At 43.6% G+C, this 26,801-nt stretch overlaps 1 protein-coding gene across 5 annotated transcripts in view; it reads left to right on the top strand.

Moving 5' to 3' along the window:
• Window positions 1–26,801, top strand: part of NTRK3 (neurotrophic receptor tyrosine kinase 3) — a 387,207-nt gene that overhangs the window by 267,607 nt on the left and 92,799 nt on the right. The window contains exons 15-16 of one of the 5 annotated variants that reach the window (XM_030931669.1): window positions 14,589–14,723; window positions 16,549–18,648. The exons of the other annotated variants lie outside the window; for them this stretch is intronic. Of the exons in view, the coding sequence (XP_030787529.1) occupies window positions 14,589–14,723; window positions 16,549–16,667 (254 nt within the window). The 3' untranslated portion in view covers window positions 16,668–18,648. Of the gene's footprint in view, window positions 1–14,588; window positions 14,724–16,548; window positions 18,649–26,801 lie in introns of those variants that run through there. 5 annotated transcript variants of the gene reach the window in all.

The following is a 26,801-nucleotide window of genomic DNA, read 5'->3' as shown; positions in this document are numbered from 1 at the left end:
TGCTTTTATTCCTTGAGGTCCTCTCTGTCACAGTCTGGCTGTTTCAGCCTAGGTTGTGCAGTTTCTGCTAGGGGTGAGATCCATGAGGTCTAAGGCACAGATTTGGTGAGTGCAGGCTGGGTGTGTCTACCTGAGCTGGTGCTCTCTGGGCTCCATGGGACACTCCGCTTTCCCAGGTGTGTAATTCCTATGAATTTCCAGGACTTTTGTTCTCCTGAACCTACGTGATATTGTTTTGAAAGTGGGAAACAAAACTCAACATTTGGAAATTGATTTTTAACATTAATGCGAAAAGCCATTATCATTAGTTGAAGGTACATCACTTAATCTAAATCTCTTATCTAGGTATCTATCCATGTCTGTATCTATTGACCTATCATCTATCATCTTCATTTATCTGTCTATCCATCTGTCAATCTTCATCTCTATCTATTGATCCATACCAGTGCCCACGTCTAAATTGCACAGCTGCAGTTCCAGCACTGTCACTTGATTGGTGAGGTCCCATTTTTATGGAATTTACTCACAGATAGCCCTGCAACATCGTGTTCCTAATGTCCCTTGCTGAGCTGGTTCCCATTTTTCCCATATTCCTGCCAAATTATATATTTTGCTTCTCAGGGAGAAAACAAATTCCTGTTTTAGTTTGCTAGGGCTGCTGTAACAAAGTGCCACCAACTGGATGGCCTAGAACAACAGAAATTTATTTTCTCGGTTCTGGAGGCCCAAAATTCAAGAACAGGGGTCTGGAGGGCTGTGAGCCCCCTGAAGGCACTAGGGAAGGATCTGTTCCAAACCCCTCTTCTAGGTTTTGTAATTTGCTGGCAATTTTGGACATTAGTTGGCTTGTAGACACATTATGCAGATCTCTGCCTTCATGTTCACCTGGTGTTCTGTGTGTGTGTATCTATCTGTGTGTCCACATTTTTTCTTTGTATAAGGACATAGTAATATTGGATTAGGGCCCATCCTAGTGACTTCATCTTAACTTGAACATCTTCAAAGATCCTGTTTTCAAATAAAGTGACAATATGAAGTACTGTGGTGATGGTTTTTGAGGGGCACAATTTGATCCCTAATAGTTGCCTGTTTGCTATGCTTTGTCTGTTGCTCCCACCACATGGAATGGCTTCCCCTCTCCAGTCCATGCATTTCTGCCTGGTGACCATTTTTCTCACCTCCTCTTTCCCACCGGCACGTGGTCTTATGACCACTCCCTCACTACAGCCCCTCAGCTCTGGGTGTATGCCTCTCTCTTGCCACTCACCAGTGAAATGCCATATTATAATTTGTTTTAGGACCCCATGACTGTAAACTTCCCATGCTTTCTTTTCCTTTTTACTTTCTTGGCTCCTAGAAGATTGATATTTAGGTATTTGCAAAATTATTGTTAGGTAAGCTTACAAAGGTATAGACTCCTACTCTTGGCACTGGGTTTTTAGCTCCTCTCTGCAGTCATTGTTTTTTCAATCTTCTTACCCATCTTGATATTCCCTCTCCCTTTAGCCAGCTCTGAACATGAGCATAAGAGGCCCTCAGTGTGTGTCAGTTATTTGGAGATTTGGAGGACAGTGCAAGCAGAGATTTGATATGCATTTGCTGGTATCTGCTATAGTGCCTGGCACTGCAAAATGCTGATGCTTGGGAGCTGTGTAGTATATATCTTCCACTCTTTATCTAGGCCTTTGAGGGAGATGATGACACCTGCACTGCCCAAATTGAGTATTTTGTGTGTGTGTGTGTGTGTGTGTGTGTGTGTGTGTCTGTATGTATGAGTATGCTTCCATCAAATTAAAAAGGACTCAAAGAAAAGTGAGGAACTATTCCTCTATACTGATGTACAATGGGACACCTTTCCTCTGTCTTCTTTTCCCCTTCATCACCTTCCGTAACTTCTTCATCATCACAAATCATGGAATTCAGAGCCAAAAAATCCAAACTCATAGGTTTATATTACTTGATTTTTTAAGGCCATAAATTTAGAATGAGTCAGCTATCTGATCCTATTAGCCACATCTTGCTCTTAGATAATCTGCTTAAAATTGCTACCACCCGGAAATGTGGACTTTATTGTTGCATTCCCTGTCAGATTCTGGCTTTTATCTCTTGCTCATCATATCCTAAACAGTATGGTCATGACTCCAAGGAAAGTTGAGCACCCTGGGGTAGCAGTTGGGACTTGAAGATATTGGTTCCAGAAGCCATATGGCCAAGTCAGGGTACGAGGCATTGATGTTGGGATATTTTCTTTTTCTTTCCTTACCTCAGAGTTGTTTTGAAACTAACCTAGTCATTTTTAAAGTCCTTAGAAGGAGAAATGCTTTGCAAATGCCAAAATACTATAGTGCAGCCTGAAGATAATGTGGCACATTGTTACACAGATCACATACACACAAGTCAGATTATATGGTTCTGAAAAAACAAGTCTTCAATTCTCTAAAATCCTTATCTATCACATGGGAAATGGAGAGAGCTCTTGGATTTGTTTCCTGTCCTTGGCATCTACATACAGAGGGGGTTAAGAACATGGGAGTTGGAATGGCAAAGCCTGGATTCAAGTTCTGGTTCTGCATCCCATTAACAGGGCAACTTGGCATGAATTACTGAGCACCTCTGCCCCTTTGTTTCTCCATCCACAAACCTGGGGCCATACCAGTTCTCCCCTCATGGGGGTACTGAGAAGGTCAGATTAGAAAATCCATGCACAACACTTTGCTCAGTGCCTGGGCAAGTGCAAGTGCTTATAGATATTGGTTGTTGGTTTTTTTTCCAAATAGTCTTATTGAGAAATGAAAAACAAATACATGGACCATTTCATTGTAGTGTTTGTGTTTGAAATAGTTCCAGATAAAAGGAGAAGAATTATCATATAGAAATTCACAATTAACTGCCAAGTGACTTATACAGAGAGTGGAGTTTGAGCTGGGGATGGAAGGATTGAACAGTAATTGGATGAGAAAAATATATTAGAAGATAAGCATTCAGGACAGTGGAATACTATGGAAGTGAGGGCAGAAGCTGAGAGGCATGCGTTGTGGTCAGAGTTTATCTGAACAAGAGAGTGTGAGTAGGGAAGGAGTAGATGATGAGACCAAATGGTTGGCTGGAGATAGAGTATGTCAATACCAGGATGGCAGCCTAAGCTGTTTGGGCATCACACAGTGGCACTTTCAAGCCACTGGTGGCTTCTGAGCAGGATTGGTGAATGGAATTTTTATTGATATGATTGGACAATGATACATACAGTGGATTAACTTAAGGACTGGAAGCTGGGAAACATGTTAGGAAGCCCCCGAACAGTGGCTTTAAAACAGGGTTGAGTGGTGAGGAAGCATAAGCCAAGATTTTTTCATCATCTAGCGTGTGGCATGTGCCAGACACTGACCTGGGTGCCTTTAACACATTTAAAAAATCACAACAGCATCTGGGAGATAGACAGTGATATCCTCGTTTTACAGAAGGGGAAACTGAGGCTTAGGGAAGTTAAGTAATTTACTTAAAGTTACTATCTCTTGACCTTTCTGCCATGCTTTGCTAAGGTGGGGATCTAAATTAAAGGATGTGTACATGAGATACTGCAAAACAAATCATTGAAATCAGGTGTTTGATATGGGGAATTAGAAAGGCACTGGCAAATGAAGATGACTCCAAGAGCTTGAACCTAGGTACTTATAAGCATGATATAAGTAGCTTTAGAGAATTGGCCTGTCAGAAAGGGAAATTGTTTGGGATGAGGATTGTAGAAATGTTGAGTTTATTGTTATGATGCACAATAATGGGGATACCAAGAAGCCAGTTGCCATTGTGAGAATAAAATTCAGAAGAAAGTTTGTGCTGGAAATAAAGGGTTAGAAGTTACCACACAGGAGATGGACATTAATGATGGAGGGTACAGGGAGATGGAGAGAGGAACAGATGGCTAGAGCAGCATTTCCCACATTTTACTCTGCAGAGAAATCATCTGAGGATTCTGTTAAAATGCAGATCCCAATCCAGTAGGTTTTGGGTGGAGCCTGAGATGCTTCATTTCTGACAAATTCCTGGTGAGGCTATTGCTGTCAGTCTGAGGTCCAAAGCTTATGTAGCCAGGGGTGAAAAGACTGATGCTTGAGAAACTACCATAGGGACCAGTGAAGGAAGAGAAGCCAACAGAAAGAAAGGGAGCACAAAGGTAGGAAAATGATGAGGATGGCACAGTGCTCTAGGTGTCATGGGGGGTGTGGGATGGTCAAGGTACCACATTCTGTGGAATGATCAAGGTAAAATGATCAAAGACTGGAGAAAATCTAGTCATGGGGTAACCACTGAAGATGACCTTCAAGAGGTTAGTTTTTGTAAAAGGATTAGAACTTGGATTATGGGAATGTAGGCATGAATGATCTGCAAAACAGTGGAGGTTAGGGCTAGAATTAAGTTATGCAAATTGTTGGTATCCAAAGGAACTAAGAAAATGGGATGAAAACAAATGGTATGGTAAAGTGGGGGACACTACTCCATCATTTACTAGGTAAGAGACTCAGAGTGTGGGCATACATTGGTTTGGTATGTGTGCACATACCCAAAGACAGAGGTAACCATATATAGATTTCTGTGTAAAGGGGAATGTAAGAGCAAAGGCAGAAGATGTTGAAGAGACAGGAAATAATTGAAGAAGGAAGTTGGAGATAGTATTGAAGGCATCAGTTACAAGGTTAGTTTTGGAAACAAAATACATTTTCCTCCAATATAGAAAGAAAGGCAAATAATTGGGCTCTGGTCAGGATGGTACAGTAAGTTCATGCTTTAGTTTCCTCCTCTCCTCCAAATATGTAGCAATGAAAAAAAAAACTATAAAAAGACATAGCTGAGCCCCAAAACAAGATAAATAATCTGTGAACAAGAAATGGTACAGAAATAAAACGTGATGTGCAGAGTTACATTCATTATTACACTGGTCTTCAAGTCTAGAATCAAAAAGTCAAGGCAGGGATTTAGCTCTGGAGGGTATCTGCAGAACGATATGTGCTCTACATTGTCAGAGGAGCAGAGCTAGACTCACTGCTTCAAGTCTTGGGGTAGGGGTAGTGAAGAAAAGAGTCTGAAAAGATAATGTGACTGACCCCTATCTGGGAGTACAACTAATAGGAACCTGTGATCCTGAGGAAGTGGGAGAGAGAGGATAAAGTTGCAGCTTTGAAACCATGAACTGACTTAAACTGCTCAACTAACTGAAGACTGTTGTACTCTATCCTCAGTGTTACCCTTGTAGGAGGACTCCAAGTTGTTATTACAGTATTTGGTTTATAATTGAAGTCCCAAGAGGTCAGATGGAGGTAACAACAGCAGCAGCAACAAATTAGACAATATGAGTGAGAAGAAAAGGAAATGGGAAAAAAACAAAGAAAACCAGAAAAAAACTCTTTTCATTCAAAATGAATTACTATAAAAAAATCATGAAACAAGCCCAGGCATGTGATCTCACACCTGTAATCCCAGCCCAGCACTTTGGGAGGCTGAGGTGGGCATATCACTTGAGGTCAGGAGTTATAGACCAGTCTGGCCAAGATGGCAAAACCCCGTCTCTACTAAAATTACAAAAATTAGCCAGGTGTGGTAGCGCGCACCTGTAATCCCAGCTACTTAAGTGGCTGAGGCATGAGAATCTCTTGGCTGCAGGAGGTGAAGGTTGCAGTGAGCTGAGATTACACCACTGCACTCCAGCCTGGGTGACAGAGCCAGACCCTCTCTCAAAAATAATAATAATAATAATAATAATAAAAATTTATGAAACTCATGAAAAAAATATAATGATAAGCATGTTTGTTATTATGACTTTTATTCAATAATGTTCTTGTAATGCTAGCCACTGCAATAAGACAAAAGAAGTAAAAGAATTGGAAAGACAGATTATCCTTATTGTGAAGACTCTGATCACCCTACATAGAACATCAAAGGGCATTTATAAAATAACCATTAGAACTAATTAGGGAGTCCAGCAAGTTTGCTAATATAAGATCAATAAACAAAAATCAATGTCTTCCCTAAACACCATTAGATCATTTAATGGAAAACAAATCACATTTACAGTAGCAAAAATGAAATAAAACCAAGAAATATGAAGTAAAAAAGCATAAATCTAACAAAGGATATGCAAGAGGCTATGGAAACATACAAAACGTTATGAAGAGTATAAAAGAAGAACTGAGTTAATGGAGCTTATAACTTATTTATGGATGAGAAGAAACAATATAATAACAATGCTGATTTTCTCCCAAATCTATAAATTAAGTACAATTTTTATAAAGCTTCCAGCAGAGTTTTTCAAAGCTCTTGCCTGATATGGTTATCCTATAATTTATGTGGAGGAATGAAACACCAAGATAGCCAAGGTGTTTTTTAAAAAGGAGATAAAGATTGAAGAGATGTGCCCTAGTAGACAAAAATGCCTATTTTAAAGTTACAGTAATGAAGACAGGGAAAGCAAATAGGCTAAAGTATAGTAATTGTTTTTAACACTCAGAAAACTTATGTGTGTGTGTTTGTGGATAAATAAATAGGTAGATAGAGAGATAGATAGATAGATAGGAGACAGATGTGTGGATATGAGTACTTTTTTTGGTGCATGTCATTGCAAGTCAGTATGAAAGGGAGAAACTAGGCCGGGTGTGGCTGGGCGTGGTGGCTCACGGCTGTAATCCCAGCACTTTGGGAGGCCGAGGCAGGCAGATCACGAGGTCAAGAGATTGAGACCACTGTGGCCAACATGGTGAAACCCCGTCTCTACTAAAAATACAAAAATTAGCCAGGCTTGGTGGCACATACCTGTAGTCTCAGCCACTCTGGAGGCTGGGACAGGAGAATCACTTGTACCTGGGAGCGCCATTGCACTCCAGCCTGGTGACAGAGTAAGACTCCATCTCAAAAAAAAAAAAACAACAACAACAACAACAAAAAAAAAACAAACAAAAAAAAAAAAAAACGAGAGGGAGAAACTATTAAATAAAACCCCATAAGGAAAAATAAAGAGATGTTTTTACCTCATACCAGTCAAAAAATAAATTATAAATTCTGGATGAAAATTTAAAGTACAGCCTTTTTATTTTAAATCAGCTTTTTATTTTAAAATAGCTTTAGACATACAGAAAAGTTATAACAGTGGTACAGAGCATCCCCTTATATCTCACATCCAGTTTCCCCATTGTAATCATTCTATATCACCATGATACATTTGTCACAAGTAAGAAATGAGTGTAGGTATGTTATTCTTAATTAAGTTCAATACTATACTCTGATTTCATCAGTTTCCCCCAAGTGTCCTTTCTCCATTCCTGGACCCCATCCGGAACACCACTTTACATTTGGTTATCATGTCTTCTTAGCCTTCTATGATCTCTGACAATTTCTTAGACTTTCCTTGTCCTTGATTACCTTGACAGTCAGGTTTCATGCAGAATGTCTCTCAATTTTGGCTGTCAGTTGGGATTTTGGGAAAGAAGACTGCAGAGGTGAAAGACCATTCTCATCACATCGTATAAAGAGTACATGCTTATCACATGACTTAACACTGATGATGCTAACCCTCATTGCCTGGCTGAGATGGTGTTTGTCAGGTTTCTCCACTGCAGAACTACATTCTCCCTTGTTCCACATACTTTGAAAGCAAGCCAGTAACAGTGCACACTCAAGGGATGGGGGGAGGTGAAGCTCTACCTCCTTGAGTGAGGAGTCTCTTCATAAATTATTCATAATTCTTCTGTAATGGAGATTTATTAAATGTAGTACTTTTGTTTTTTATTTATTATTATTATTATTATTTTGAGACAGATTCTCACTCTGTGGCCCAGGCTGAAGTGCAGTGTTGTGATCTCGGCTCACTGCAACCTCCACCTCCTGGGTTCAAGCGATTCTCCTGCCTCAGCCTCCTGAGTAGTTGAGACTATAGGTGCATGCCACTACGCCCAGCTAATTTTCATAGTTTTAGTAGAGACATGGTTTCACATTTTGGCCAGGATGGTCTTGATCTGTTGACCTCGTGATCCGCCCACCTCAGCCTCCCAAAGTGCTGAGATTACAGGCATGAGCCACCACGCCTGGCCCTAAACATAGTACTTTTAAAGGAAAAGGTAATAGCCTGACATTAAGGAGGAAAATATCTCTTAACATACAGATTTAAGTAACATAAAGGGAAAGGTGAATACATTTTAATACATTAATTTAAAAAAAATCTATGAGTACCATATACAAAGTTAAAAGACAAACGGTAGCTTGAGATGACATAGTTTCATTGCATTTATATGTAACAAAGAATTTGCATACAGAATAAATAACAAACTCCCACAAATAAAGAAAAGAGTAACAACTACACACACACACACACCTATCTATATATATATAGCTGTATATCTATATCTAGATATAGATATAGATATAGATATACAGCTATATATATATAGAGAGAGAGAGAAAGACACACACAAGAAAATGAGGAAAGGATACAAATAGGCAGTTCCCAGTTCTTCAATTGGGGAAACCCTTATTGAGATGATGTACAACCTCAGTAGTAATCAGGGAAACGAATCTTAAAACTACAAGGAGATAATATCTACCACCCATCAGTTTGTTAGAAAAAATATCTGATATGGGAAGATGGGGTAAGAAGTTCATCCTTTTAGTGATTATAGAAATATGAGTTGGTATTACTTTGGGTAAACATTTAGCAATAGAATAATGTTAAGGATTCAATTACACTAAATTATAGGGATATCCTCCAAAGATGTGCTTCTCAAATGTTTTTGTGCATAGAAATCACCTGAGGAGCTTATTAAAACACAGATGTTGATTCAGCGGGGGCTGAGCATCTTCATTTTTACCCAACTCCCAGCTGATGCTGATGCTGCTCCCACTTGCCTGCACTTTGAATAAGGAAGCTCTAGAGTAGAGGTCAGCAAACTATCACTCATTGGCCAAGGGCCAAATCTGGCTCTTGCCTATTTTTACAAATGAAATTTTACTGGAACACGCTCATTTGTTTGTGTGTTGTCTGTGGCTGCCTTCAGACTATACTGGCAGAGTTTAGTGGTAGCAGCAGAGACTGCATGGTTCGCAAAGCCTAAGATATTTTCTATCTGGTCCTTTATAGGATAAGTTTGCCAACTACTACTCTGGAGAAATTCTCCCACATGTGTGTATGGATATGTGTGTAATAATATTGACTGCAACTTTTTTGGAAATAATGAAGAGACAGAAACAAGTGTCAGTTGGCAGAACAGGCAAATAATTTGTAGCATATTCACACAATGGACTTCGTTAGCTAAAATTAATGAATGGGAACTACATGTATCAACATGGATAAATCTGGAAAACATCCATTTTTTAAAAGCTTAAACTTACACAGAACAAAACTGTAATTTGGTTATGGATATATGCATACGCAGCAAAATTAGTTCAAGATTCCTGAAAAGGCTAATCAGCTCTTTCAGAGCAGTGGTTACTTCTGGTGATGGGGAAGAGGAGAAACAGGGTTATATATGGACTCACATGGGTTCTCAGCCATTGCAGTAGTGGATTATTTGTTTAGAAATTTGAGAAGAAGATATCAAAATATTATAAATTGTTAATGCTGGAGGTAGGCGCAGAGTTTCTACACTTTTCTGATATTTTAGATATTTCAAACATTGGGAAAGAGTCAAAAGACTCAGAAAAAAAATACTGGATACAAAGACAGATATTTTGAAGTGCAAGGAAGGCAATTAAGATAGATTATTGATACCCGAGATTTTCTCTACTCTCAGTTAAGCAAGCAAAGAAGATGCTCATCTATTACAAATGGTTCCTTATATAGTGAATTCTGAGAATGGTAAAGAATTTTTTTTTCCATATGACTAATATTGCTCCATGGCTTATGAAGTATTTTGATTCTAAGAGGGTCACTTCACCCATGTTATGAAGTGGAAGGATTTTCACTTTCTCTGGGGACTAACATTTTACTCCTTTAAGCCGAGATCAGCTTGTCATTGGAATAGTCTTAGTGATGCCAATTGGTGGGTGGCCCCCTAGCACACCTTCCCCCATTTTTTGAGTTAGAGTCTTGAAATACTCATCAGGGACAACCTGTGAGAGCCTTCAAGATCCCTTCAGGAACGAGTCTTTTGCTTTTGCCTGAGAATCTCAGTGGTCCATGCCCCTTTATCTCACCCAGGCATGGATGTCCTCCCCCTGTGACTTCCTGTGGGCATGACGCCATGAGCTAAATTGTAGTTGGGGTACATTCAGCCTCAGCCCCCTCCCTCCGAGCATCTGCACACAGCTGGAACCAGACTTGGCAACCGTGGCAAGCAGGCCAGGACTCATCACTCATTTTCCCAGCAGCATCGAGGTGACTTTATAGGAAGAGGTACCCCATACTGAAGTTGGGAGTCTCAGTTCAGTACTCTTGGCTACACGGTATACAACAGGGACATTTTAGTTCCAAGTACCTTTCAATATGTGTTTGTTATTATAGGGATGTAGGAACACTTTGGGTCCAATTATTCCCCCTTATTCCCCCATGAAATGTACAGCTACATTGAAAAGTCCTGCTTGTTGGCGTTTAACAACCTTTTGTCGTGTGCCTTACACATGTCAGGCAATGCGGAAGACACAGCCAGTGGATGACATGAGTGCCACCTTCTCTCTTAGCAGTGGCTTTTTCCAGCATTATGCTTCAGCATGGTGTCTTGTTGGGAACCTGATTTCTGAATGCGCTTGCTTCCCTTACTCATACAGTTCAGTTTCTGAGCTGTCTCCCCTTTCTGAGATAGGTTTGTCCCTCTGTTGTAGGTTTCCAGTCACTTCTTTATCATTGTTAACCATGACCAGAGGGAGGATAAGTTTGGTATTTTAGGGGCATCAACAAGGCTTGCAGAGATGGGATTTCCTGGTCTTAATGCTTGGCCTATAACCTAGTATAATAAACATAATGTTTATTGTAAAGTTTAAATCTCAAATACAAAGACAAGCCATGCAGGTACTGTAAATAAGTGCAGGGGTGGAGGATAATAGAAATTGGTGAGGAATATGGCAAGCTGGAGAACACACACCCACACACCTCATATAAATTGAGTGGCTACCGCAGTGGGTTACCACTGTGCAGAAATTCTGGCCCAGGAGTGCCAGAACTCTTGGATTTTCAAGGGAAGCTAGAAATGGGGATATTTTAAATGTGAGATCTCCCAAGTTTTAAATGCTGGCAACTAAGCAACAAGTTTTTAAAAATACCATTTGTGTTAAAAAATAAAATAAAATAAAATAAAATAAAATAAAATAAATAAAATAAAATAAAATAAAATAAAAGGCATATCCTAAGGCCGTATATGGCCTGTGGGTTAGGTTTGCAATCTCAGAAAAATAAAAGAAATAATCTGAAAGTTTTAAGCAGCATAGTTTGTGCCCAGCAAGCCTAGGCATTTGGGGCTCACCCACCTGGGCCAGTGCCACCACCCTTTTATTGAGTCCAATGGCATGAGAAGAAAGAACTTATACTCAAAAAAGTGATAGCTACACCCAAGGAAAAGATACAGAACAAATCAGTCATAACTATAGCCCAGGCACCATTAGAATGCCTTGATGATCACCTTCCCACGACCTTAGAAGGGCCAGCATACAGGCAGGAAAAGAAGCAAGAGACATGTGTCTATGAGGAATCCTTTCTTCACCAAAGCACACTCTTTTCTGCCCATGCTTGTTTACACAGTGGCCTGGGGTGGGTGCTCAGGAAAGAGTTCCACTGGGTACCATGCTTGGCTTACCAAGGGTATTCTCAGATATTCCACAACCCTTGGTTAGGGTATGACTATATTTTAATTATCCATCTCTCCATACTCATTACTACCTCACGTTCATGTGGTTATTTTTCATCCTCTCTAGGCTGCACTCCCTGAAATAACATCAAAATGAAGGAGTCCATGACCAGACAGGGTTTGGGGTTCCTTATCTGGAAGGTCCCAGTGCATGCGAAGTGTCATTGTGAGGGTGGGGGTGAAGCCACCAGGGGTAGAATTAAAACAGTGTTGGCCAGAGGAGGGAATGGCAGGGTGTGGTGCTGCTTACCTTCCTAACTAAGGAAGCTGTTAATAAGGAAAGAAAGCCCTGCCCTTTCTTGTTGAAGTGGCCAGACTGAGAGCCTTGCTTCCCCCAGAGAATGTCCTTACCATCACTACCTTGGCCTCCATTTCACCCCCTTCCTGGATATTGGTTTTCCACAAATGGGATCCATATTGCAAAGTGGTTAGTTGCAAGGGCTTTGGAGGTATGAAGAGCTGGATTCAAATTTAGACTTTGTCACAAAGTGAACTTGGGGCTGTTTTTCCATATTATAAAGGCAGAGTTTTCTCCCTTGTAAAGTGGAGTTAATACTATTCACCTTTTGGGGATGTTGAGGGATAAAGAACTAACTGTAGGCAATGCCTGTCACTGGCATTCCCTTATATAGATCTATGGATTCCAGGGCGATCAGCAATATGTCTGATGGTAGGATTGGCATAGTTGGGCATTGCTTGGGGCTCCCTGCTCCATTCCATGCCTACCTGCAATGGGTTGAAAAACATCTCACCTCTTCTTGCCTCTTGGGGGAAAGGTGGGAAGGTTGTGGAAAGTGTGGCACCCTGATTTGGGTGGGATGCCCTTCCCATTGCATTGCCCTCTGCCTCTGGCTCCCTGTCAGTCTACCACCCAGGGCCCCAGTGCCAGCACTCCTGTGTATTTCAGCCCGTGCTAGGGTACAAAATGCTTTTTTCCACAACCAGTGCTATGTCAGTGCTAAGGGTTACTGTGACGTAGCAACTTGAAGATGATAAATGAATACATTTGAAGAGGGAATGTTTGAAAATGATTCTATAGAACTCCATTTGGTATTGGGACTATTGTCTAAACCATAACCTAGACTACTTTATGCAGTTGGGTAATAGTCTCATGTCAGATATCAAAAGGTAGAAGTAGAGATAGAAGGAGAAGGAGAGGTCTGTGAGAATCCACAGTCAAGTGGAAAGAGTGTAGGCAGAAGATGCAGGGAATACCTTCTCCCTGGAAGGTGCTGGGTTGGTAGCTCCAGAATCCCAAGGCCAGAGCACAGGGGTGAAACCCCAGCAGGGGAGAGAGAATTAGAATCTCCAAGAATCTCAGAAAAACAGGTTTGAATGTCTTTTTATGTGGCAAAATCATGGGAACCGACCTTTCCTTGCTGCAGTCAATATAAAGGACTTGCCTTTAGAGATTTAACCAGCTCTTGACTCAATAGGATTGCCTTCAAAACCTCTCTTCCAATTGTAGGGGTGCTCAGTGCCCCTTCTCCCCTAAGTTCTGATTACAATGTCCCTCCTTTTCCCAAAAAGATCCCAGAGCTTCTGGCTTGCTTCTCAGGGAAAGTATTCTTAGAAGATCCCTGAAGACCCAGCTATGTTCTGAATTACAGAGAGCCTACAGGTACCTTTGTGCTGAATGTTTTGGGGAAAGTTGTTGACAGCCAGAGGAAAAGGTTAGATGTAGCGGAGTCTGTGGGCCCCTGGTGGGAAAGGCCTTCTTTGGAAATGCCTTTGATTTGCCCTCTTCAGCCTTTTCTTTACCCATTTACCCCTTTACTAGTGTCCACTATGGTTCTGGGCTCCCCTGCCCTTCCCCCAGTAAATGCCTTTTACTTTCTGCTCAGGGGTTGTTCTGAGACAGAGGAGGAGGAATGGAGGATTTTGGAGCAGTGCCTCTTATGCTATCAGGCTTCAGCTTTTAGAATCTTGGAAAGACTCCACCTGGGAAAGAGTTCCAGAGAAAACAAACTTCAGATCCAGGCTCATATGGGAAAGGGCTCATGTTCACAAAGGCAGCTTCGGGGACCTTGGCAGAGACTTAGGCAGGCTTGGCCTTGGTCTTTAATGGATCCGACACGGATCTTTCCAGGGCCCACAAATGCTGCATGGTCTCCAAAGGAGATTTCACCCTCAGAAGCTACAATGATATCTCTTTATAGAAGTTGTAGTCTTCAGGTCTTCAGTGAGCCAACAGCTTTTGTTGTTCCAGTGGTTTATGCCCTAATGATGGCAAGGAAGATTTTAAGGAACCAAACACCACCCCCTCCTCTCGTCTCCTCATCATCCCTCCCTTGTCACATTGCTTTCCTCTTGAAAATTAGCTGAATTTTTTGATGGGATATTAGGAGCCAGAAAGAGAGTCTTGGGTCCAGGATTATCTCCCAAGTCAGAAGAAACATCTTTCCAGACCCAGGAATGACACTCTTAATGGCAATCATGGGCACAATTTTGAGACATTTTGGTCCAAGAAGGAAAATGGGGGCAAGTATGTTAGGAAAAGTGCAGGACAGACTTCATGGTGATGGTGAATCTTTCTTCTCTGACTCTAACTTGTGCCATTTCTATAATGCCAGGGTAAGATTCCTAGGATCTAGAGTTTATGTGTAAAATAAACCAGCTGCCTCTACAGGCACAGCAGTGTGGGTACAGGAGCTGAGAACACCTGGATTTCTGTTTCTGGCATTTTGCACTTAAGAAAAGTACTTTCCCATGTTTTTGCACTTGGGGTTTAATACTGACCATTAATTCCCCCATGTCTGCCTCTTCTGCCAGGGGTCTTTTCAAACATAGACAATCATGGGATATTAAACTTGAAGGACAATAGAGATCATCTAGTCCCATCAACTCACTATATATATGAGGAACCTGAGGTCCAGAGTGGGGAAGTGTCTTACCCAAGGTCACATGGTGAGTTACCTCCTTTGACGTCTTTGTATGCAGTAAAAATCCCTCCCCTAACCAATTTTGGTTCTTAAGACCTTAAGACTCATCAAGCCTCCATATATTTCATGGAGTGAGGTATGACTAGGTGCCCAGTATGGGATTTGGTACTAAAAAAATCCCTTAAGTTAAAAGAGTGTCTTCCAGGGGAGGAAGCTTCATAGGGCCTATGTAAGGGATACGGGAGAAGCAAGAGAGGACCATGGCCTGGAAAGAAACAGTGGTGTCACACACTTTCTCAGGAGGCTGCCCAGACCAATGGCCTTCCTTCCCTTTTCCTTCATACCCAAGAGAACCTTTATCAGGGGTCAGGGCGGGGATGCTATCTCAGAAACATCTCACCTTGAAACTGAGCCTCCCTCTAAACATGATGTCATAGGCAGGGAAGATTTCCTCTATCTTCACAAATCTGACCCCACCTCCTTCAGAGGAAGGGGTCTCAGCACCCCAAACGACTCAGTACTGTTTTTTCCATAGCATGTCCTGGGCAGGAGGAGAGGAAAGTCTCAATGCAATCAAATTTTGTTTCAAGTTTTTCCCATCATATTCCCAATGTCCAGAGGCCCCTTATGACCTCTACATTCCTGAGCATAGCTTCCATAAAAAGATAGGCTTACTCTGTTCACATATTCACACACTGATACACATTCAAACACACACACGTGCACACACACATATATTCACACATACACATATGCAAACACATGCAAACACACGCATACACATGCAAACACACACATGGAAACACACACATACACATACAAACACACACATGCAAACACATATGCAAACACACATGTGTACACATGCAAACACACACAAACACATCCACATAAAAACGCACATGTGTACACATGCAAACACACACTTGCAAACAAATACATGTATGTGCATATGCAAACACACACATACACATGAAAATGCACATGCACACTCTTTACAGACACTTTTTAAATCTGTAGTTGTTTGAGCAACATCTTTCTGGAAATTTTATTAGGAACGCCCACTTTTCAGGACATCCTAACTCAGTCCATGGCTGTATGACCAGAAAGGAAATGAGCTGTCATGGAAGTCCTCCTTGCTCGAGACAGCACGTGGCCTGGAGGCCACCAATGTTACTCCTCCAGGGTATTTTATTCCCCTGTAAGACTTGGAAAGATGGCAAGGGTCAGAGATCAGCCGTTACTCTCTAAACCTTCCACAGACCTGTGGTGTGAGGCAGAAAGGTCAATGAGAAAGAGCTTGTAGGCTTGGGAGTATAGCACCCCCACCTCCCGATGTGGTCAGAAGTGGTCTATGTAATTTTAGCTCCTAAAATTAGAAATGCCCCTCTGGTATCCCTAAAGAACGTCAGTTCTGGGGTAGCATAGCCTTCTCCTCCCATCCCATTGCCCCTTAGTGACCCTACAGTGCATACCCCTTCTCCGACACACCCCTCAGCTCATCATCAGGGGCTCCTCCTTTCAGAAAGATGCTTATAGACCGAGACCCACTTAGATGAGACCTCTCCTCCTCTTCCATGACAATCCAAGGCCAAGCACCCAAAGGTTTTGCTCCCTTCCCTTCCTCGGTTCAGTGGAGGCTGCAGCAAAATGGAGTGTTTCCAGTTTCTCTGACCATGCTGGGTTTTAAGTTAATCCCCTCCTCCTATCCTTCCCTTTTGCTGACAGTACTTCCCCTTTCAAGCTCCCTCTCTATTTCCCCTCCTAGTTTTGATCTTCTTTGGGGATTTTGGTTTTTACTTTATTTTGCTTTTTTCTGTTTTTTTTTTTTTTCTTTTTGTTTTTTATAGGTTTCAGAGAAATTATGTTGAATCCAATAAGCCTTCCCGGACATTCCAAGCCTCTTAACCATGGCATCTATGTTGAGGATGTCAATGTTTATTTCAGCAAAGGACGTCATGGCTTTTAGAAACTCCTTTTAAGCCTCCTTATTATGATGTCACCTTGGTAGGCTGGGCCCTCTGAGAGGTTGGAAGCTCTAGGCATTGTTCTCTTTGGATCCAGGGATGCTAAGTAGAAACTGCATGAGCCACCAGTGCCCTGGCACCCTTTAACACCACCAGATGGGTGTTTTCCCCCATCCACCACTGGCAGGGTTGCCCCTTCCGTCCAGTCATCACTGTGCTCCTTTTTTTCTGGCCTACGAGGCAGCTCCTGCCACCATCTTTAGAGCCAATAAAGAGAATTAAAAACCTGTGCACCAGGAGCATCTTTTAAATACACTAGCCATTCTCTTGCTTTACACAAACAACCTAACCATCACAAGAAAGCCTGATGAAGTCCAGCCGTGCTCCAGCCTCACTTTCCCTGCTTGGAAGCGTGGGGTCTCCCTGGCTCTCCCAGGATACCATGCTGTCCTCTTAGTGACCTCGTCGCCCTGCAACCTCCAGTGGGGAAGAGTCACAGAGAGCACCTAAGCAGAGGTGGAGATGGCGCGGTAAGAGGAGGGGGAGCCAGGCTCAAGTATTGGCACCAAGTTAGGTCTCAGAGGAAAGAATGGAAACCAATCACTTTACGTTTTTATTTTTATTTTCGGTGGAAAAATCATCCTTTTTTTTGGGACACACTTGCCCCCTACTTCCTCTTCTCTCTGGAACGGCTCACAGTGAGTGCGATATTAGAAAACTCCTTGCAGAGGAGAGTTTCTCCAGGCTCTTCCTGGGCCCTTAGATCTGCAGTTCCGACAAGCTTTGGCTGCAGGAGGTTTTACCCATGAACTGGCCATCCTACTAGGACCACAAGGGACCAAGGGAATCAGGGACCGAGGCCCTTCCTGCCAGCCCATGATCCCGGGATTGGCTCTCTTCCCCTACTTCCACTTGTTCTTGACTCAGAACTTTTGGAACCCAATGGAATCAGCATTTCAAGGTCAAGATGAACTGAAGGGGAAGAGAAGTAAAACTTGGCCTCCTCCAGCCCCTCTCATGGCACCAATGGAAGTGTCCTCCTGTTCTCTGGTCAATATGTGTGTTTACTTTGCTTGCTTTGACTCATGCCTTACTCCATGGCCACCCTCTCCCAAAGAGGGGGCTTGCTTTCCCCATTTTCAACTTGATCCACTGAGGAGAGGGAAGGGGGTGACTTTCCCCTCTTCCGTAGGAAAGGCACATTTGTAGGGCCTGAAACTCTCCCGTATTTGCTGACTCACTAGTGGAGGAGACGTCTGGCTCCCAGCTCCCCTGGTCCATGGGGCCTCCATTGTGTGAAGTCAGCATAGGCTGCCCACCTAATGGTGGAGAGCATGAAACTGGGAGCATCCTGTGGGGGGCTTTTGGGGGAAAAAGGTGGTTGTTTTAGCCCACCATTGTTTTGGGGTGGTGTTGCACACTAGTAGAGAATAGAGTCTATGCCTTTGGCAAATTTAACTGGGAGTTTGGATTCCCACTTAAGGGTTTTACTTCTTGGGTCCTGTGGATAGTGGTTCTTTGTGTCAGGATCCCAGCCCGATTCTGCAAATGCCTCCATGGGGTTTAAAAACATGAGGCTTTCCAAGTTCTTGCCCAGTATCTGGGGCAGCCTCCAGAGTATCACCTGGGAGTTCAGATTCTCTCCAGGACTCCAGGTGTGTGTTTATCTCGCCCCCTCCAGCTCTCCTCATCCTGCTCCCCATTGCTCCATGTCAGGCTGTTCCCCATTATGCCCTGCTGATGCTTTGGGTCCAGGGCCTCCTCCTAAGTGTGGCTTTAAGGAGTAAGCTTGAGGATGATGTTTTTTAATTATTGTAAATCATTACCTCATTTCCAGCCTCCCAGGCTCCATCCATCACAGCATCTTTTATTCTGCCATTTTCCTCACCTTGTGCTATGACAATGGGGCGTTGTGTTTCCACAGAGACTTATAGGAGTGTTCAGTGTATAGTTTCTTAATAAACACTTTATTTTCTAATGAAATGACTGAATCAGACCTCTTATTTGGAAATTTTGCAAAAACATTCAAAAATACAGAAAATCCAGGTTACCTGCATTTTTTCCTGTTTTCCTGTTACTCTTTTAAATAAGCTTCTTAGTTAAGTTCTGTGTTTACAAAGGTGTTCACAATCTGTTCCATTGGTTGCTTTCATTGAGAGTCTTCCAGATAGGTTAGGCTCATACAGTAAAGTGCTTTTCATCGTATTGAGAAAGAAGTAGAGGCTCAGAGAGGTTGAATGGTTCACCCAGGGTCACACAGTGTGAGAGGTGAAAGCAAGATTGAAACCTGACTTCTACAGACACTACTCGGGCCACTGAGACCCTCACTCCTTTGGTAGCTGGGGAATGTTCTGTTGTCTGAGCAGCCAAGGCTCACAGAAATCTTCTCTTGAGAGCTGATGTGTAAAGGAATCTGGGAGTGGGGTTGGGGATCCTTTATCTTTGGGTCACCAGCAAAGCCAGTGGGGTGGTCCCTGAGATGGAGTGGTTTTGCATGTTCCCTGTGGATGTTGGGAAAGTGACCTTGCCCAAGGAAAGATGGGGCTTTGGGTGTACAGGTCAACACACTTGTCACTCAGAAACACGCTCCCTTTCATGCACAGACACCCACACACACACTCAGGTGAGCCACACTCTCATGGCAAGTTTCATGTGGGCTGCCAGGAGGGAGAAGTCAAAGAGTAAAATGCTTAGATGAACTGGCATATCTGTGCACCCTTGGACCCTGGCACTGACACAGCTAGAAGAATTAAAATGCTCCCTGTAACTTGCCCTCTTCCTTTCAGGAGGAAAGGACACTGTGAGGCTCTGTATGCAGGACAGATGGAGCAAGAGTGGGGAATGCGGGCTGGGAAAGGGCTCCTGGGTGAATCCGAATGTTTCACTGGGCCCCAGTAATCCTTGTTGGAGCTCAGTCATTGTGGAAGTAGAGACAAGACAAGTAAAGTAATGTAGAAGGGCTCATGTTCCAGTCTGGCAGGAAGTTGATCAGGCTAGGTTGGTGCTTTTCTATGTATCCTCACTTACTTTATCTTCTATTTAAGTCTAGTTTGGTTTGAGACCCCCTTATGCCAAATGGAATCTCCTGCTCTATAGAGTGGCCTGGGTGAGGGGTGGACCAATCTCTGCATTTATCTCTTCTCAAGGGTTCCAGGGAGAAAGAGTTGGAACAGGGATGCCTGAAGGGTTGGAACTGTCCTGGGGACCATGAGGGGATGCACTAGTTCAAGGGAGAACTTTCATTTTTAATATAGGAGGGATTTGAGTTTCATTTTGTTCTAATGCTTGGAGCCTATCAGTTTATGGGAGAAGAGATAATAGATAAAAATGGCCTCTGAGAATATGGGAAGGAAAATTATCCACAGCTCAGGAAGAGGGGATAGCACTGGCCTTGTGGAGGGAGTGCTCTTCCCATAGAGAAGGAGGCAAAAAGAGGAAAGGATGTGGAATGTCTTTTCAAGGTGATAGGACAAGAAAGTAAGGGAGTTCTTCTCTGGTGGCTTCCATTTTTCTATAAAGAATGAGGCAAGGCCTTGTGCCGCTACTGAGAAGACCCAAGGAGAGTTGGAACATCTGAACGGACAGGGGAAGAGACTATGGAAGACTATGGGGATCTATGGAAAGGTTGCTGGGCAGAATGAGGAACCGGTTGAGGTTGGAGTCTAGGCCTCTGTTTTCCATGTTTTACTGCTGGGTGTTGAAGTCTTATGGCATTTACCCCAGTGTTGGTGCCTCTAGGGAAGTCAGAGCTGGTATAGGGTAGATGCAGAGAGCTGAACTCAGCCCAGAAAGATGCCAGTTTGGACTGGCTTCAGTTTAGGGTGGCTCAGGGAACCAGCCAGTCCTGCAGCTCCCTGACCTCCTGCATTCGAATCTCACCAACAGGATTTCACAGTAGCTTTCTCAGACCTTAAGCTTACATTTTGGTCCTGCAGGATTTTGCTGCATAGATTGACAGCTGACTCAGTTCATGAACCCAGGGTACTTGCCAGATGCTCTCTGGATCTTCATTCTGGAGAGGTGGTTGACAGGTGCTGGTTCTGAAGCTTAGATAATGAGAAACTCAACTGTACCAATAAGATCTTGTAGAACAAGGTGAAATTTGATCTAACACATTCCAGGGACATGCCCTGGAGAGGCTGGACTCTTTTACTAGCATTACATGACCAGGTCCTGGAACTGATTGCCAAGCTCCCAAGAATGGGTTTGCTGTGGGGCATTAATAGTAATAATTCTATGTATTTTATGAAGCACTTACTCAGAACCAGTCACATTTTACCCACAAGGAAGCTGAAGCTCAGAAAGATTGAATAACTAGCTCAGGTTTTCATAACTTGAAACTGGCAGAACCAGGACTGACAGGGGGCCTGCCTGACACCTCAGAATGCTTTTGGCCACTCTGGTGCCCCCTAAAGTAGCACATCTTCTGCTCCTGGTAGCACATCTTCTGCTTCTACTCCCTAGGTGTTCCACAATCATAGCTCCCCCCGACCCCACTCCACTCCTAAGACAGAAAAGTCTTTCAGGGGTCTTCAGGGATGGGCACCATCCCTGACTTCCTTCTGGAACCATTGGGACAGGGTGATTTTAAAAACTAGAAAAAAAATCTGCAATGTTCTTTCCTCTCATTGTAGCATTTAGTGACTTGGGGTGTATGAAAGCATGGTTGGGCTTAGATCTGAGATTAATCCCATGTCTTAAAGTTGGTGAGATTCCCAAGCAATGATGGCCTCTTTGATATTGGGGAGGACTAGTTGGATGAGACCAACCTGATCCTTAGGATAGCAGGTTAGGCTGCCCAGGTCTAGGCAAGGGTGAGCAGCTTCAGATAGGAAGGTGGTAGAAGAAAGGATGAGACCAACCTGATCCTTAGGATAGCAGGTTAGGCTGCCCAGGTCTGGGCAAGGGTGAGCAGCTTCAGACAGGAAGGTAGTAGAAGAAAGGGCCTCGTCTAACTACCCACTGTCACTTAACCTTTCTTCAACCCACCTCAAAGACCTCCTGATATGTCCAAGCTCAGCCATGCAATGCTCACCCCAAAAAGACCAAACACGAAGCAGGCTGAATTTGGAAGTCAAGAATCTGACCTCTAGCCACCTCTGTCTCTTCTTTTGTGTGGGAATCCCTTTCTGCAGCCAAGCTCCCAGCAGCCACATCCTCACCTCCACCTCCCCAGCCACAGGTGTGACCGCAGCACAGCACTGGGCTGTGACACATCCCCTGGCTCGTCCCATTTCCCTCAGGTCAAGCCCAGGCATAAGCAAAGGATCAAGCATCTCGGATACAATGGTGAGGCAGCAAGGGAGGGTTGGATGCCACGGGAAAGCTCAGGAGCGGGCAGATCAATGCAGGACGACTTCATTGTTGTGTAGCTTTCTGCACGGAGCCAGACATGGATTAGGCAAAGAGCCGGAGCCTTTGTTCCTTCAGGGTTTACTGCCTCCTGTGCTCTGGCTAGACTCGCACATTGCTGCCAACGTGACTCTGAAAGCAAGAGCAAAATGAAGGTGGCAGGGAGGGAGAGACAGGAGGGGGACAGGGGTGATGCTGGCTGCTTGGAGTCTTCTCTGTGAAGGGCCCAGGGAAAACTCTTAAGCGTGACAGCGGAGGCGGGAGGAAGGTAGAGAACAATGGGGAGTCTGGCTTCCATTTGGACTGTCCAGCAAGGGCCTGGAGCTCTCCTCCTCCTCTCTCCCAGCTCTCCCCCACCCACCACATTTCTAATCTTTAATGCTGGCTGATGCGGGTGAAGCTGCTTGCAGCCTCCGGATTCCTTGGATAGCTCTGGTTCTGCATTTTGCCTTTAGAAATCCTACTGTTACCACCCCCTGTACTTCCCACCTCCCAAGAAAACCTCAGCCTAGATCTGACAATATATATCCAGAGCTAAATAAGACTCCTTCTTCAACCCTACTTGAACCCAAAAGTGAGTTGAAGGAGACGTGCTGGCAAGAGACAAGTCCCTTGTCTGCTTTTTTGAGTGGTTCTGAAATTCCATCAGGATTCTGAGGCCCTCTTGGGTAGGACTCTTTCCAATTTCTCCATAGAGTGTCCCCAGTTTCCCTTGAAATTAAATCTTGATGAGGGAAGAGATTTCTGCATGGGTGATAAGGTCTAACACCCCTCTGCATTTTTGCCCCTTTTCATTTGGGCACATTTTCCTTCTGTCACAAAATATTTGGGTATTTGTGCCTGAGAGAGCTAGATCTTCTCTCCTCATTATGCTTGACTTCTGGGTGGGTGTGAATGCATTGCTCAAATGTTCCGTATGCTCCTGGGCCAGGAATGGTGAGGACTGACAAAAAGAGGGGAAAAAGGAAGATATCACAGGCAAACCTTTGACTGGGGCATGCTCTGCTTTGAGAGAAGGGAACAAGAAAGACAGGAGCACTTCTGAGGAGCAAAGATCCCACAGGGACGTAGAAGGTACTGATGGCTCAGATTTGGTGTCAAAGGCCTCCAGCCCAGGTCTGTGTGGGTTGTATCTGGGAAGGAACTTGGAAGTCTGGGATAGAGGAAAAAGGCAGGGTTACAAGTTACCCAGAGAACAGAGCTGTAGAGAAATCTTAGCTGAGGACTCTGGTGGGACTTTCAAACCAAGATACACGAGCCTTCCACATGGGACCAGATGGGCACTTGGCCTTCTCAGGATCATGGTATTTTCTCATGACCCTCTGCCAATAGGATCCTCTCAAAGCCTCTCTTAAATAGATAAACCTGACTTTGATTTACCTATGGGAGGAGACTGGCACCTTTGGCATAAGTCAAGAAGAATGGAGCTTGGCTTTTCTGAGAGCCAAAACCCTTGAGCAGTTCTCACTTCACACCCTAAGAGTAATGTCAAGTAATGTTTGAGTTGGGAGGGGTGGTCAAAACCCCCTGCTCAGCTATGGAGAGGGTTTGCAGAGCGAGGAGTGAGGTTGCCCAAAGGCATGCATTCCAGAATGGCAGTCGCTGACTTTTGCCTTCTTCCAGAAGAAGATACATCATGACATGACAGAACATCATGTTAGCTCAGAAAACACTACCAAACCTGGCTTTGGTAAGTAATGCTGGAGGCCTTGGTGGCTTGCAATGATGACCAGCTTGTCTTCATGGCTGTCTTTGCCTCAGTTTCTGCCACTTGTGTGCTGTTACCCTGGCAACACAATGAAGCCTAGCTCTGCCTTTGGAGACCTCACTGAAGCAAGTGTCCTATTTCCCTGAAAAAGACACATTTTCCCCTCCTTGCTCTCAAGTTCATTCTGCAGTGAGAAGGACAAGGACTTAGCCCTGGTAAAGGGGACAGTGACTTCACTACTGTCTAATATGGCCTGGTGATACCTCTGTTACAGAGTTCTGATAGACTTACTTTCTCACTCCAAAGCTCACACTACCTTCAGTCTGTTTGGGACCCCATAATGTTGTTTAAAAATCACATTGTGGTATTCTTTACTCTGCAAGGATTGCAATAGCCTTTGGCCAAAAGTCATGAAATCCTGACCTTCAAAAATGCACTTCTCATAAAAAGAGAGGGTGTGGAGCTGTGGAGAGCACATGTGCTCTTCCAGGGATGGGGCAGGTCTACAGAGCCTGTGACATGGTCCTTAGCAGCTGCTCAGGCCTAGGGAAATATTTACCTCTCACAGCTAGGTTCATAAGCGTGTCGGGACCTCATGACATGGAGGGTCCTCTAGTTTTAAGCTGAAAGGGTTTAGCCTCTGTGACACAGGGGACCCCTGCACCTACAAAGGCTAATTTCCAGTCTTTCTCAGCAGTGGGGCAGACAGGCAGTCTCCAAGCTCTGCCCTCTTGCTGCCAAAGTCAAAGGAAGAGTGACAGTAGGAACATTTCAGAGTACTGGCTAGATACTAACTAAATCTAGCCTATTAATTATACTCTGTCAGAACCTCTGGATGCTCTTGCTGTTAATTCTGAAAGAAAATTCACATGGCAGAGAACTTAAGAGTAAATCTCAAACAACTTCTGTCATGAGTGCTAGTCTCTGACAGCTCACCCTGGACAGGAGGGCACAGCCAGGATCTGTGATGCTCTCTGGTTGTCCCCATCCGGGGACCATAGCTCCTCACTGAGGCCTTTTGCTTCAGAGGGAGCCAGATATAGAGCTGGCCAGGGAGAACTTGAGTCTGTTCCCTCCCACTGCCAGTGGGCCGCAGGGGAGGCACCACCAATATAGAACATATTCTGAGAATGTCCTTCTTGGGAGAATTTAAATTCTATGTTCATGTTTAGATGACTCAGAGAATTGTTCAATTTTTATGGCTATCAATTTGGCATTTCTTGCTACCATAACAGGAGATTGTTGCACAGTACCTCTGATACCAAATGGCCAACCTAGTCATTAAGAAGACCAGAGTAACCCCACTGTGCATTTTCAGGATGGTGTCTTTGGCCATCTTAATAATTTTATTAGGTCAATCACTTGACCAACTGTTACCCTGCATAAATTGGTCAGTTTTCTGGGCAGAGCTTCAGGGCCTGCAATATGGTTCTCCCTTAATTTGAAATCCCCAACTTGCAGAAAAATCTTTTTCTCTTCTTCCAGTTACTAGAAAAATGATGTTGTAAGGATCAAGTGCTCCCCTTTTTATTGATTGCAGCAGTGTTTCCCTTTAGTCTCATGGTATGCCAAGGATCCATCAGAGAACTTTGGAGAATGTTGCACAGTGTGGCCAGCTCTTATAGATTCACAGTTTGCATTAGGATATCAAAGGCTCCAAGAAGTCCTGCTGTAAACAAACCTTATTCTACCACTTTCCAATTCTAATTAAACACAAAACATTTTTTGCTTAACACCTATTAATAGACTCAGCACACACATGTTAGAAAACACTGGGTTAAGGTGTGATCAGAAGCTTTTAAAGAAGAATCAAGCAGAATGTGTTCATCAACCAGCCACCTTCTTATATCAAGAAACCACCACACCCAGCACGCTACCCAGCTGTAGGCTCAGCCCTCACTTCTGCCTTCTACATAGAGTCAGAAAAAATTCTGGTTGCTGATGGATAGCCACTCTTGTGAAGATCAGGAAACCTTCACTGTGATATCTCAGAAGAAAATGGTAAGTCATTTCACATAAGAGCTTGAGACTTCAGCATTTAACCTGGACATCTGCCCAGGCTGGTGGAGGTGACATCATCTAGTGGTAGCACACAGCAATGAAGACCTGGATCCCAGTCTCAACTCTACCACTTGCAAAGTGACATGGGGTAAGTTACCTTTGCTTGTTCCATATTTGTCTCTGAGTAGCTAGTAGAGTTTACTGATCCTCATGTAAAATACCCTGCCTGGACAGATGCCCCAAATGCCATGTCCCTATGAGTCACTATTATCTCTTAGTGGAGGACATCTTTTGGTTCCTGGTCCTTCTCTCTCTTCTGAATGTGTTGTGTATCAGGCGAACAGAGTGAGAGAGATGGCTGCCCTTTTGGGTGAGGATCAGTGGATTTATCTGGATGAGGATGGAAGCAGATGCTTAGGGGTTAATAGACCCTCTCTGTCACAGCTGGACAAGGTCAAGAGGAAGTTCTCGGCAAGATTTTCTGACTTTGATCTCAAGAAGGCAGCTCTGCCTAACAAATAGTCTGAAATGTCAAAGAATAAATGTTAAAGCTTGAGGGGTCGTTCTCTAGGGAGTTGCCTGGGTTGGCTAGGGAGGGAGGGGAGGAGGGAGAGAGGGACACAGCAGAATCCTTCACATAAAGATTCCTACTTGGTTTTGTGATATTTAAGAAAAAAGAAAACTCTGAATTATTTATAACACAGAAGATATAAGCAGGCTGTAGAGAAGTCGCCTGGCTTCACATGATAGTTTATGGTCATTATTTAGCTGCCCCAGCCTTGAACTGGTAAAACTTTTCTCATTAGTCACATGCTATTGAGCTCTACTTGAGCTATCTATTATTATTATTATTGCTATTATCATTATTTTAATCAAGAAAATTCATGTCCTTCAATATGTGAGTTGGGGGATGCAATTTCTAGAAATGACATTTGCACAAAGCAGGAGTTATCTCTTTTCCTTAAAGGGACTCTGGCACACCCTTCAGTAACTCTTTCCACCCCTGTGAGTGTTTCCAGCCTGTGCCTGTTCAAGCAGAGATTTGGAAGACCCCTGCTCTGATATGGGCAGAAAG

The sequence above is a fragment of the Rhinopithecus roxellana genome, chromosome 5, assembly GCF_007565055.1.
Source record: "Rhinopithecus roxellana isolate Shanxi Qingling chromosome 5, ASM756505v1, whole genome shotgun sequence".
Lineage (NCBI taxonomy): Eukaryota > Metazoa > Chordata > Mammalia > Primates > Cercopithecidae > Rhinopithecus > Rhinopithecus roxellana.
Note: the sequence above shows the minus strand (reverse complement) of the source record. Positions and strands in the feature narration are given on the sequence as shown.